We start from the raw sequence: 13,637 nt of genomic DNA, 5'->3' as shown, positions 1-13,637 counted from the left end.
ATTTCAGATTCTCCCTATGTACGTTGCCCTCCAAAAGTTTGGAAACATCCCAAAAAAGTGGGGTTTTGGACAATATTGGCATGAATCCTTTTTAATTTGTGATAATTTTGCACTGATAAGGGATAACACAAACTACGAAAATATATTTTATTACATAAACAGTTCATACATAGAAAAAACGTAAATTTTCGATTAATCAAAATATCCGCTATTACAGCTCTGCATAATCTGGGCCTAAATTCATTGTATTCTAAACTTAATTGGCAATCAGTTGTTGAAGCTATTAAGTTGTGCTGACCCAAAAATCTTTCAAAAACCTGGGCCAAGTTTAAACCAGTAACCAGGCATCACAGCTGGCAAAGGGGCATGTCTGACTTTGACATGTATATATTGCCATTATTATGTAATCAAAATGAAAATTATTATTGCTAGTCTTAAATGATAATGTCAAGTTACTTTAATGTATTTGCACCAAAAAATAAGGATTTATGCTGATATCATCCAAAACCACACTTTGCCAGGGGTGTTTCCAAACTTTTGGAGGGCATTGTACACATCATCGTAGGTAAATAGTTTGTTTTCCAAACTGTCTTTCTGAAAGCTCTTCTTATCTCTCTGTAAGGCTACCAGAATGCTACCTTCACATGCTATCAGAATGATCGCAAATAGGAATGTGGTAGTTAAAAATTGCATATGAAAGCAATGTGAACTCAACTGCTTGAATTTGTCGAGCTCATAATCACAAGTGGGGCTTATAATGTTTGTGATAGCACGTGATGGCACCATGAGTTATTTTTATTGTGCCATGCTCACTGTCTGTGTAATTCATAAATGCTTATTTATTATGCACAGTTTTAAACCTTTTACACAGAGTATGTTTTCTGTAAAGATAACAAGGTGGAACTAATAGTGGAATGTTTATTTGCAAAAGACAGCACCTGAGCATGAGCTCTTGAAGCTCCGCCCTCTTCTCTGGGAGCTCCAGCTAATTTGCATTTAAAGAGACAGACACAAAAATGGCACGTTTTGACTCGTACCCTAAAAGTGGCTATTTTACTAAGCTATAAAAAATTATCTATAGGGTATTCTGAGCTAAACCTTCACATACACACTCTGGGGACATCAGAGAGTTATTTTACATCTTGTAAAAAAGGGCATACTGTGTGCATTAAATGTGCCCAAATTAGACACACCTGAACCAGCTAATTAAGCTTTTATTAGGCATGCTAGAAACATCCAGACTGGTGTGTTGAGGCAAGATGGAGCTTAACTATGCAGGACATGGGCCCTCCAGGACCGAGTTTGGGCACCCCTGGTGTAAAGGTTAAATAATTATTGCTATTAATTTAATTTAATTTTTTTTTTTTTTTTTTTTATGTATAACTTTTTACATTTGTTGAAAACCTTAAGAAAATCATGGTTAAAGAAGTACTTCATCCAAGAATGAAAATTTACTCACCCTCTGGCAATCCATGAGTGCTGTCAAAATGATGAAAACAGCTATTTGAACTTTCATTTTGACGGCACTCATTGACTATGAACATGTAATGCTAAATTGCTACATCTACATTATTAGTAAATTTTCATTTTTGGGTGAACTATTACTTTAAGAAGAATTCGTTGTTAAGTATGGCTCTAATATAATGAAATGTGGTTATAATAAACTGCTGTGAAAATGATTTGTTCCCCCACCAGCTGAAACAACTTGAAATGACATAGTAACAATATTTTGTGTTTGTTAGGTCTTTATAATCAGCCTTGTCTCATTATTTATACATAGGTATTAATACGTAACATTTACAAGCACAAAACGTCATTTTTGTTTGTTTTTATTAATGCAGAGACGTACAATTTAGACGTACTTCGTTTTTTTTTTTTTTTTTTTTTTTTTATGTACAAATCACTACATACTTTTAGCCAAAATAATAATATTTACTTATCTGTTATATAAACAAGATATTCGTATCAATGCATTCTTACTGTTTGGGATGAAGATGAAGATCACAGAATAAAGGCTTGAATTTGGGTCTGTTCCTTGCAGTTGTATGGATTCTGAAGATTTGGATTACAGTACACAAATGAATTTTAATATGTTTTGTAATTATGTTTAGTTTTCAGTGTATGTTATGGTTAAATGATTGCAGAAATGTTATTAATTTTAAAGATTTAAAGTGTAGTCTTGTTTAACATTATGTACACTGTAAAAAATAAAAAACAATTTGTTGAGTCATCTTAAAATAATTTGTTACCCTGCTGCCTTAAAATTTTAAGTTCAGTCAACTCAAATAAGTTTAGTCAACTTGAAATGTTAAGTTGTACTAAGTAACAACTTAGATATTTGCTAAACTTAACAGATGGGTAAGTACACCAGCTGCCTTAAAATTTTAAGTTGAATCAACTCAAATATCTAAGTCGTCACTTAGTATAATTTAACATTTTAAGCTGAATAAACTTTTTTTGAGTTGACTGAACTTAAAATTTTAAGGCAGGTAACAAATAACGAGCTGGCAGCAGAAATCGCACAGAACAGAACGGAATGTTATCATTTCATATTAAGTAAACGAGTAAACAATTTAATAATGCAGTTGAAAACAAGGCCATTGATATGACGACTAAAAACAAAAACAATAATGAAATTAATTCCGCAATTACAATATTCATAAAGATTCATTTTTAGGTGTCGTCTATACGTCAGTTTTGTATTTTTAAATGCAGAAAATACCTTAGTATTGTACCTTTTAGTGTCTGTAAAACATAAGTAAATGTACATTTTGTAGAACCACATTTTACATAAAATACATATGAATTATCATGAGATCACATTGTTATAATGAAGGGCCTAATAATTAACAAATCATAATCAAAACATGCTCTGACATCAAATTGCTATATAAATATAACCATAGCTATAAGAGCAAAAAATATGTTGGGCTTGACTGTGTATTAGGACAGCCACAGTGGCTCAAGCTCTAATCTGCTCAGGCTGGTGTAGATACATGCACAATTCACCATTCACTGTATGTGGATTTGGCTTCAGCTGCTCATAGTATTGCATCACAGCAGCACAAGATTTTGAAAATTGTCCCTGGAATTGCACAGTGGTCTTCAAACCTACAGCATGTTCCCAAGCCAAGAATAGCTTTTATAAAATTAACAACTTCTGTACTTTTAGTTTTTCAAACATTCTTACAAGATGTACATTTCACCCAGGTTAGTCTGTGTACTGTCAGGTCAAGTGGAAAGAGGAAACAAGTTAAATGGACAGGGAAGAGCTTTTCTGCGAGCCTCCGAGAGATATTTTTATTGATGGCGTAGATGCAGCTTTACTAAGCATGAGTTGAGAAAAACAGGAGCTCACACTCCACAGTATGTGACAGCAGTGACACTGATGTCTGACAGAGGTTTGTGCTTCACGCATCAACTGCCACACAGGCAACTTAAATGTCACAGTTACAGCCTATTTTCACCACTATATGCAAACCGTGACCAGCACACCTAACACAGGTAATGGAGCCCATCCTGGCATCTTGTTTTCACTCTATGCCACCACCACACCACTGCTTCATCACTTCAGATAATATTAATGGTAATGTAAGGGGTATTTATGAGGAATCATATAGAGATTTTAAGAGTTTTATATATCTTTTTGTATCAAAGACATATGCTACCACTATAAGGTTTGGAGTAAGATATTTTTAAATGCATGAATACTTTTATTCAGCAAGGATGCAATTACAACGACAACAACAACAAAAAGTCTACCATTATTTCCACCAAAATATTAAGCAGATCAACTTATTTCTGCATAGAGTTGTCATGATATACCGGTTTTGACGTTAATCGTGATATTTAAATAATGAAATATCTTTACTGTGCTAATTAGGGGTGTTGCAATATACCAGTATTGGTAATATTTAAAAATAAATAGTACACAAGCACCAGCGCCATTATGGAGCGTTAAACTCTCACGTGTGATTTGTTTCATTCATACTCGACACCAGAGGGCACCCTTGCACAGAAAGTCCTTAAGGAGACTCATATAGGAGTAATAAAACATGACTTTCCAGGAAATCCCTTATATGAACAAAGGCACCCAGCTTTCACTGTGGCTGAATAAAATGCAGAAGGAAATGTCAATTTGACGTTATAACTCAAGTTTTGAGTAAAAATGTAGTTATTGTAATAAACTGTCTTACACTGACACTGTGCTAAACTAACAATGGTTAGCATTTTATTAGTCTCTTCTGTTTAGTGCAATTGTTCCTTTTGTATGCAATGGTGTGATTACATCGGTCACAAAAAGAAAAAAAAAAGAATTCTACTGATACCATGATTTATTGATTATTTGTTTATTTTTTTAAATATTTTTATAGATATCACAATATATTGTTATCATGAATTTTTGAGCCCACATAAAATATAAAATATTTTGTAAAATATTATTACAACTTACAAATAGCTCTTTTCAAATTTAATATACAATACCAGTCAAAAGTTTTTAAACAGTAAGATTTTAATGTCTCTTCTGCTCACCAAGCCTGCATTTATTTGATCCAAAGTACAGCAAAAACAGTACAATTTTGAAATATTTGTGCTATTTAAAATAACTGGTTTCTATTAAATATATTTTAAAATGTAATTTATTTCTGTGATTTCAAAGCTGAATTTTTAGCATCATTACTCCAGTCATATGATCCTTCAGAAATCATTCTAATATTCTGATTTGCTGCTCAAAAAAAAAAAAAAAAAAAACATTTAGTAGATTTATGTTTATTAAACGTAAACAGAAAACAGAATTTTTTTTCAGGTTTCTTTGATGAATAGAAAGTTCAGAAGAACAGTATTTATCTGAAATGGAAATCTTTTGTAACATTACAATCATGTTTGATCAATTTAAAGCATCCTTGCTAAATAAAAGTATTAATGTATATAATTTCTTTCGCCACCCCCTTTATATTCATCAAAGAATCCTGAAATTCTTGAAAAGCAAATCAGCATATTAAAATGATTTCTGAAGGATCATGTGACACTGAAGACTGGAGTAATGATGCAGAATTTAGCTTTGATCACAGGAATAAATTACATTTTTAAAATATATTCAAATACAAAGCAATTATTTTAAAGAGTAAAAATATTTCACAATATTACTGCTTTTGCCTTATTTTGGATCAAATAAATGTAGGCTTGGTGAGCAGATGAGACTTCTTTAAAAAACATTAAAACTCTTACTGTTCAAAAACCTTTGACTGGTAGAGTATTTTATAACGCAATTTATTTGTAATTTATTCCTGTGCACTGTAAAAAAAAAAAAAAAAAAAAAAAACCTGTAAAATTTACGGTAAAAAAACTGGCAGCTATGGTTGCCAGAATTTTACAATAAAAAATAAGGTAGTAACATTTTTGGTTTTGCGGATTTGTTTTGTACCTTTGTAATATAAACTGATAAGAAATAAACAACTAAAAAGAAACATTTCAATCATTTCAATGAAAAAGATCAAATGTGAAACGTCACGTAGGAAATACTGGGAATGTCAGTTTACGGTTATTGACTGTAAATTATATGTTTTTTTTCCCACTTCCTTAAACGGTTTACTACCGTAAAATTACACGTAATGTTCAGTACAGTTTTGCACTGTATATAATAGGGGATCTTAGTTTTTACTGTAACATGTTTACAGTCTTTTACTGTTAAAATCACAGTTTTTTTTTTGTTTTATAGTATACTTCTTTCAAAATAAAAAATACCAGCCCCAATCTTTTGAACAATAGTGTAATAGATTGAAGATTTATAATTTAAAAAAAATAAATAAAAAATTCTCAGAGCATCAGACTATGATGAAATATAATGCAAATTTAAATTCTTTTTAAACTGCTTATATCATGAATGCATCACTGAGAACTTTAACTGTTTTTTGAATACTCTTGGGTTTGTTTTAATAGTGTTTCCTTTTATCTTTCAAAGAATAAAATGTTAGATGTTTTATTTGAATAATTAAAGTTCTTAAATTTAAGTTTTTAATATTTGCTCTTTTTTAACCTAGCATTTACTTAGATCTTACTCCGTGACAATTTCCTCATACAGAGAAGATTTCTGAAAACTTGAACATTTTTAAGCTTCTTAAAGAGGCCTCCCTCTGTTCTGCGTCTTTCTCTGGACTTCAAAAAGTCTGACGAAAGTATTCAAGAGAAACGGAGCTGGCAGAATAACTCAAAGCGCAATCAATGCTTTGTGACAAAATCTTATCAATAATGCAACAGGAGCTACCTAATCTGCCTTTTACAATACGCAAACTGGCACAAGAGGCAGAGGAGTGAAACAGGCTCAAAGAAAAAGTCTAAAATACTCCTTGAAGGCAGAGAAAAAAAGAGAGCATTAGTGCTTTTGGAAGCCAAGTGGTTTGTTAAAGAATGAGAGCCAGAGGGTAAGGCTGGCCAGTTGGTCCTAATGCACCCGGTGAAAGGTGCACTGGCAGAAAACAGAACTATGAGGTGCTCTTCCCGCTCGGGGGTGAGCCGCTCTCATCTATTGGAACATTCCGCTCCAATGAGCGGTCTGGCAGATGACAATGAAAGCGAGAGGAGTGCAAATGTGAACAAACATCTGGCTTTACATTGTTCACACACGTGTGTGTGCAGTTTGTATTGTATCTTCAATTATCCAGAGACTCTCTTGTTATCATGTCTTATGTCACAGACAGTGAAGAAGCAACATAATAACACAGTCATTTTTGCAAAAACATAGCCACATGCATTTTTCCTGAGCCTGGGTTGAAACAAAAGCTGCTGATTTCCTTCCATTTACTAACAGAATATTATAAATATTTCAAATACGTATTTCTAGACATATCACGCTTTAAAAGAGTGATATACATCTGGATATTTTTTGGTGGGCGAAGAGTGGGACCCAGCAACACCATGTCTTTCTCTTGGACCAGATGTCACAGTGATGCACGGTGACCTACGCTGTCTTTGGTCCGGTGCTGATATTAGTCTGTCCTTGTCTAGTCAAGTTATTTGAGTTGGCAGAACTGCTGCCACAAAATGTTCCTAATAAAAAAACAGAGTTGACAAAAAGACAATCTCTGTCTTTCTAAATCCATTACGTATGCAGCATTTCCCCATTTATGAATACTGATCATAGAAGCCAAGACATACCACAGTAGACATCTTTTTTTCTATTACATAACTGTACATAATTAAATCCACTGTCTTCAAACCATGAACCTGTAATAGAATGTCAGCTTTAATAATAACATACCTCAGTCCTTCAACAGTCAGTCTTTGTGAACTGTCAGTGGAGATTACTGCAAAATCTCAGTCCAGATGCTAATTACTTCTGCCTTGTGTCTCTATATAACATTATGATTGATTAAGTGTTCTCTCATTACTAATCTAAATGCAAAGTTAATGTATGCAATCATATGGGGGAGACTGGGGCTAGTTGTCACATTTTTCTCTCCATGAGCCAGTGGAAGTTGTCAATCAGAACTTGCTATTTAAGAGCCTCCCACAGGCATAAAAACATGTGACAATTTGCCTCAATTAAAATGCTAACTAACACTTGTAGTATAAATTTTAAAGTCAATGTGATTTTTAAGTTATTCACTTGTTTACCCAACAGCTTAATTTTTGTAGCTTATTATTCAGTATTAAATAGACACTTACAACATCATAGTTACTAAGGCTGTCACAAACGATTATTTGGTAATTGAGTAATAGGTCGATTATTCTGACAATTAATCGAGTGCTTGAATAATTTTTTATTTTTGTCAATAAAAATAGACCCTAATTGAACAACAGACTTTAAAATTGCTTAAATACATACATAATAGCACGGAGGCTATAATAATTAGTTGAAATAAAGTATCAAAAGCAAGTGATCATATGTTTTTTCTGGTCCTTGAATCTGATTGGCAGATAAGCCGTTTCACAGTTTGTAATCGTATCACTCTTGTGGTACTTCTGCATCCAAATCCAGTATAAATTCAGAAATATTACTGTTTTTGTGTCATGGAATGTAGTTTTAAGAGGTTTTCAGGCAATAATGTACTTGTTTATAGTTAAAATATGCAGTTTGTTAATAAAGATAACTTCTGTTTGAAAATTTGCATTATCGGACATGTGTGCTCCAGATCGTCAGCGGCCGTTCTGTGCTCATGAACCCACCCGAGAGCGCCTCACCTCGGCCAGATCTTCTGGAATTTCCCACTGGCTCTGATGTCTCTGTAGTGTTTACACATGGAAATATGATTTGTTATGGGTAAATCTAACGGGCAAAATCACCCTTAACAGATGAAAGGACATTAACGTTATGGCAAAGATAACTCTTTCCTCAGTCGATATTCAAACTAATGTTTATTGTGAATATGAGACTGATCTGAAGAATGAATGCTGTATCAGATGCAGGTAATCATACTCGCCCAGTCCATCTCTCACTCATAATACTCTACATTGTACAGTGAGCTTTTAATGTAGTAATACAATAAGCTTTCAATGAAGCAACTTAACGTTCCTTCATTACTAGTTCTAAAGTGACGTTTTTGAATTAATAACGGAGGATTGGGCTCAGCTGTTAAACGGTCAACTTTAGATTTAAATCTGTGGCAGAACGAAGCAGTTGTGCACAAAAAAAGGGCTTTTAAAACACTCCATTGTTGTTTTGTTTATGTATTTACACACTCATGCCGTCAAACTGTTGAATAAACTCAATATCACATGAGTAGACGTGAGATATGGCTGTATATCAGCACGGCTAATGGACTTATTAATAGAACAAACTGTTAAAATGCATACCCCCGGTTTCACAGACAAGGCTTAAGCCTAATCCCAGACTAAAATGCATGTCTGGGCTCCTTTAACTAAAAGAAACTTCCACTGTCTGATCTTAAAAATAAGTCAGTTTCAATGTTGTGTATCAAGATGCACAACAGTAGTGTTTTTATCTAAGGGCATGTTTATAAAAGCTACTTAAATGTCCTAATTGAACTATGACCTAAACCTTGCTTAACTTAAGCCCTGTCTGTGCAACCAGGCCATAATGCATTATAAACAATAAAGCTAATGTTCATTGTGCCTTATAACATAGGTCAGCTGAGGGTGCCAACAGCCTGGTGATTGTTTTTACACTTTACTGCGCCATCTAATCCTTGTTTAATATTGACTAAACAACATTTAATTAAAATGTCCACTTTATCTTTAATACTGGGCCATTTCTGTATGACAGAAATGCTACAGCCAATGTAACTTCTTGAAAATGTGGACATCAGAATGTGTAAACTCAGAGTAGGGGTTTGAGCTTTTATTTTGTAATCACGATGAACAGCATGTTTAGAAAGATATTGATGTATTCTCTTGTGTTTGCTTAAATTTATAAATGATTTGCCTTATAAATCTGATGAAATTACGCATGTTGCATTCCCAGATGAATGAATAAATCCAAACTCACAACAATATGCAGAGACGGAGTTTGAGATGCTCCACACATGTAAATGATAGCATTGTAAACAGAGCCGCTCTTAGACGCATATACAGAACCCACACACAAGTAAATAATTAAAGGGCATTAAGCCTGCATCGCATATCTTTATTTAATTGAACTGCAGTGTTTGTGAATTCACAATAGAATTATGCTTTATGATTTTTAAATGGGTTTAATATATCATGCAGCCATGGAAAATTATCTAAAAATACGTTTGGTGGATTCTCGTCCGTGGAATGCGCCACGTCCAGTATTTTGCCAGTTACTTGACACAGGCAAAAAATTTTTAAATAGAGTACTCGTATTGAGTTGAGGAATCGTGATAGACTTAATAGTTGCTGAAATACAGCTCTTGTGACAACTTCCCCATGCGACAGCTAACCCCCATCGTGCTTATTTGGGTTCCTAAAGCTATTGAGAAATCAGATTAGTCATCCGTGAAGCCACCAACAAGTTAGAAACTGTGACAATATGCAACGTCCAACAAAACAGGGCACGACAGAAAGACTCTGGGGCACTAAACAGGCAATTTTGATCCTTTATGTTCTTGAAGAAAACAACACATTCAAATCCATGTCAGCCCAGAGGCACATAATGACTAGTTAGTATGGAGCAGAAGCATGTAAACCTGTGCTGAGTGGTGTAGAGTTTGAACACAATGCCTTACGGTGCCATATTCCATTATCCTCTCTAAGGATAAACTGACAGCTGAAATATCTGTCTGTACTCACTCTCAGTATAAATGCCTAAAACGCGTTTGTTTTGTTTGATTGTGATTGTTGTGTGTTGTCATCTGTGGTGATGTGGTGAGGACTTTATGTTTTGATGTGGTTAGTGTATGCTATAGTATGTGACTTTGGGAGTATAAATATGAATGTGTTGTCTTTCTTTTTTCTTTTTTAGAAAGTTGTGGGAAGTGGTCATGAAAATTCTAAACTCGTAAAATATGTATTCCATGTGTAAACCATGTGCCTTAGATTTACTATGCCTGAATTTTCTCTGTAGTTGTTTTTCCTGGGGTTATTATAGTTAATATAGTATAACTACTAATATAAGTAAAATAAATATGTATGCATATTAAAACTATTATTAAATAACAAAAATGACAAAAACACTCTAGAAAATTACAAAAATTGTTACTAATTTGAAAATATATGAAAAAAAAATCTAAATATTATTAAAAACAGTATAAAGTAGTATAATGATACAAAAATAATGCATTTACCTTCATCTCTGGTTTATGCCTGAAACGGGACCATACGTATTCACTTTAAAAAAAAAACATTTGCTCAACTCATGATATAGTATATACAGAATTTTCTAAAAATTATATGAAATTTATATTATCAATACAGTGTACAGTGCGTGTCTATATGTATATGTATATTTGCCCATTGATAATCAAAATGTTAGGTTGTTACGTAACTGATAACTTGATAAATATGAAATCACAATATATTTCAAATATGTTTATGGACATGAAAAGCAACATAGTCCTGATTTCTATATATTATTTCTTATACATTCAATAACAGAACCTGTATTGTACTAGTATTAATAAGTATGTGTGGTAGACCAATGTAAATAATAACATTAATTATGGCCCACAGTTTAACTAATCCAGCTAATTTTGATACTTTTCAACTGTATTGTTTCATAGGAAACAGACATTTTAATCTGTCGAAGTTCTACAGCTGTTGTCGACTGATAAAGAACCAAAACATCCCCATTCAATTATCTGCATTTTAAAGAGTATCTTAATGAGTTATTATGTGCTAAGAGGATTTACAGTACACTAAAGTCTGTATATAATACATTGTATACAACGCTGGGTATTTTTATTCAAGCATTTCAATTGAAGCTGTTCAAAGGATGTAAATCATCAAAGAAAATGACAAATGTGCTATGCTAGGACACACGTCAGTATTAACACATTAATGAGACTGGACAAGATTCTATCAGCTGTAAATTTCAGAAAGTCGAGGAGACGCTTTACACAGTCTACAGAGCTTGGAGATAAAATCTTTGCAGAAAGATCTTTATTATGAAACTCAGATGACTGCCAGTCAACACTTTGTTTGCTGACACTGCACCTGTTGTGAAGTAAAGCTGAGACACTGTTGCATGATATCAACCGCTTCTTCCACCTTCTCTGCTAAAGATCAGTCTTATTTGTGAGCAGCTCTTGTAAAAGGTTCTTGCAACATAACCCATTCTAAAGTTAGAGTTGCAAAGATGAACGTTTCCTGTTCGCTGTAATTAATTCTGAATTGTGGAATGAGGCGTATCCTGCTTTTCTTTGAAAACTACATCCTCTCTAATGGCTTTAGGTGAAAACTCTTCCTCAAGGAACACTGAATGGCAACCAATACAAAGGCGACATAGAAAGTGCAAGTGCCAACATATCAATAATGCAAGGCGTTACGCTTGCGTGGTTCCAAGGATCGTCGACAAATGAAATATTAAAAATTCATAGCATCATCAGCTAAAAGAATTTTAGAAATGAGGATTCAGTACAGTTCAAAGGGACCCAGAACTCTCGTCTGCGCCAATTTCAGAGCTACTTGCAAGTCCGGGCTGAAAGGTGGTGGATAAAGAGTATGGCAGAGTAAAAATAATCACCCAAACTAAGAAATTTATTACTGTGCTTGAATGAATATCATTCGGGATTTATAATGAGGTAAAGTTACACTGGGATGTACTATGAGAAGTACAAAAATAACATACTACTTGTTAAATCATACTGAAACATCTATTCACTCCTTGCAAACCATTTATTTCTATATGAAGGAAGAGAGAATTAGTAAACAAGTACCTATACCTTTACTTTGCAGCATTTTCTATTTCATTTTATTCATATTTTCACATTTCTAGCATCTGGGCACAAAAGCATAATCAACATGTATTTAAACTAGTATAATTCAGAATTACAAAAATGATGAAGTGTCTAGTTTATTTAAGAAAACAATACTTTTCATGATGATTCCTGAGCTTTATGTAAAAAATGGCAAGATATCACCTGTTACACTGAGAAAAAGCTGCTTGAAAACTTTACCTGTGCCATCAATAGCTGTAATAAACACAGTGATGATGCAAGACCTATTCATTACAGCATAGCCTTCTGTAGTGATAAATTATCTTGAAGTAAAAGATTTTCATAAATCTGACTCTCATAAGACTCTGTGTAGCGCAGGCTCCAAAATCATATTTGTTCAACAAAATACTACGAGAATGTTGCTCTGTAAGGCTGAAAGTGCGAATTTTGTGTATTTTGATACTTTCAACCTCCTCAGCTCGTGGCGATCAGCTAAATCCCGACACAAAACTCTGCTTTCACTACTCTTTCCTCCGCCGCGGAACACATTTGCTCTTACCTCAACAGAATTCCTATTTCCCACGCAACGAATCCCCAGACAGCCACAGAACGCAGCCTTTTCCGAGTCATCTCAAGGCTTGATTGACATAGACATACAGTCCTCCGTGAATGCCTGTGCTCTCTTCAGCACCTCTGGCTTCTTGACTTCAGGACCCTGGACAGCGCTCCAGCTGTTCTTCCTTCACCCCTATGCACTGTTGGCTCGTTACGCACGGCAATCGCAAAGGATTCCCTCATAATCTTATGACGCTAAACTGCATATATGAAACTCTTCCCTCGTAGCGGCACTGGACGAGACTGAGTGCTGTTTGAAAGCGTGCGACAGCTGAAGTGATTCTTGACATATTCAGACATCTCTAAGCAAAGACCGCCCCACACAGCGCGCTTGACTGACAGTGCGCTTCTCCACTCTCACTGTACACATGCATGTGCAACGCTTACTTACAATTACGGAGAACTGAATTTGAACACTTCCCCTGACTCCTGCCAGCGCTTGCACTGTGAGAGCGTTCCGCTCACGTGATTAACACTATTCAGTTTAACAAAAAACGCGATTATCGAATAACATTTTTATGAATAAATTAAAATTATTTATCCTGATTTTACATTAATATACTTTTTTTTTTAAATTAAAAAAATCTTTTATACTTATTATATTATACTTATCCCCTTTTTAAAATGAAAAAGCTTTTTTTGGAATGCTTGATAACTGTCTTCGGTAACGCTTTAGAATAGGGAACACGTACTCACTATATATTTTTCTCTTAATAAACGCCTAATTTG

General features: G+C 34.0%; 1 protein-coding gene across 2 annotated transcripts in view; it reads right to left on the bottom strand.

Annotated features, from left to right (window-relative positions):
• glra3 (glycine receptor, alpha 3) overlaps positions 1-13,272 on the bottom strand; it is a 60,433-nt gene extending 47,161 nt beyond the window's left edge. For both annotated transcript variants that reach the window (XM_051106097.1, XM_051106106.1), the window contains exon 1: positions 12,853-13,272. In XM_051106097.1, coding sequence (XP_050962054.1) covers positions 12,853-12,923 — 71 coding nt within the window. In that variant the 5' untranslated portion in view covers positions 12,924-13,272. The remainder of the gene's footprint in view (positions 1-12,852) is intronic.
• Between the last annotated feature and the right edge of the window lie 365 nt (positions 13,273-13,637).

The sequence above is a fragment of the Labeo rohita genome, chromosome 1 (assembly GCF_022985175.1).
Source record: "Labeo rohita strain BAU-BD-2019 chromosome 1, IGBB_LRoh.1.0, whole genome shotgun sequence".
Classification (NCBI taxonomy): Eukaryota; Metazoa; Chordata; class Actinopteri; order Cypriniformes; family Cyprinidae; genus Labeo; species Labeo rohita.
This window is presented reverse-complemented; position numbering and strand designations above follow the sequence as displayed.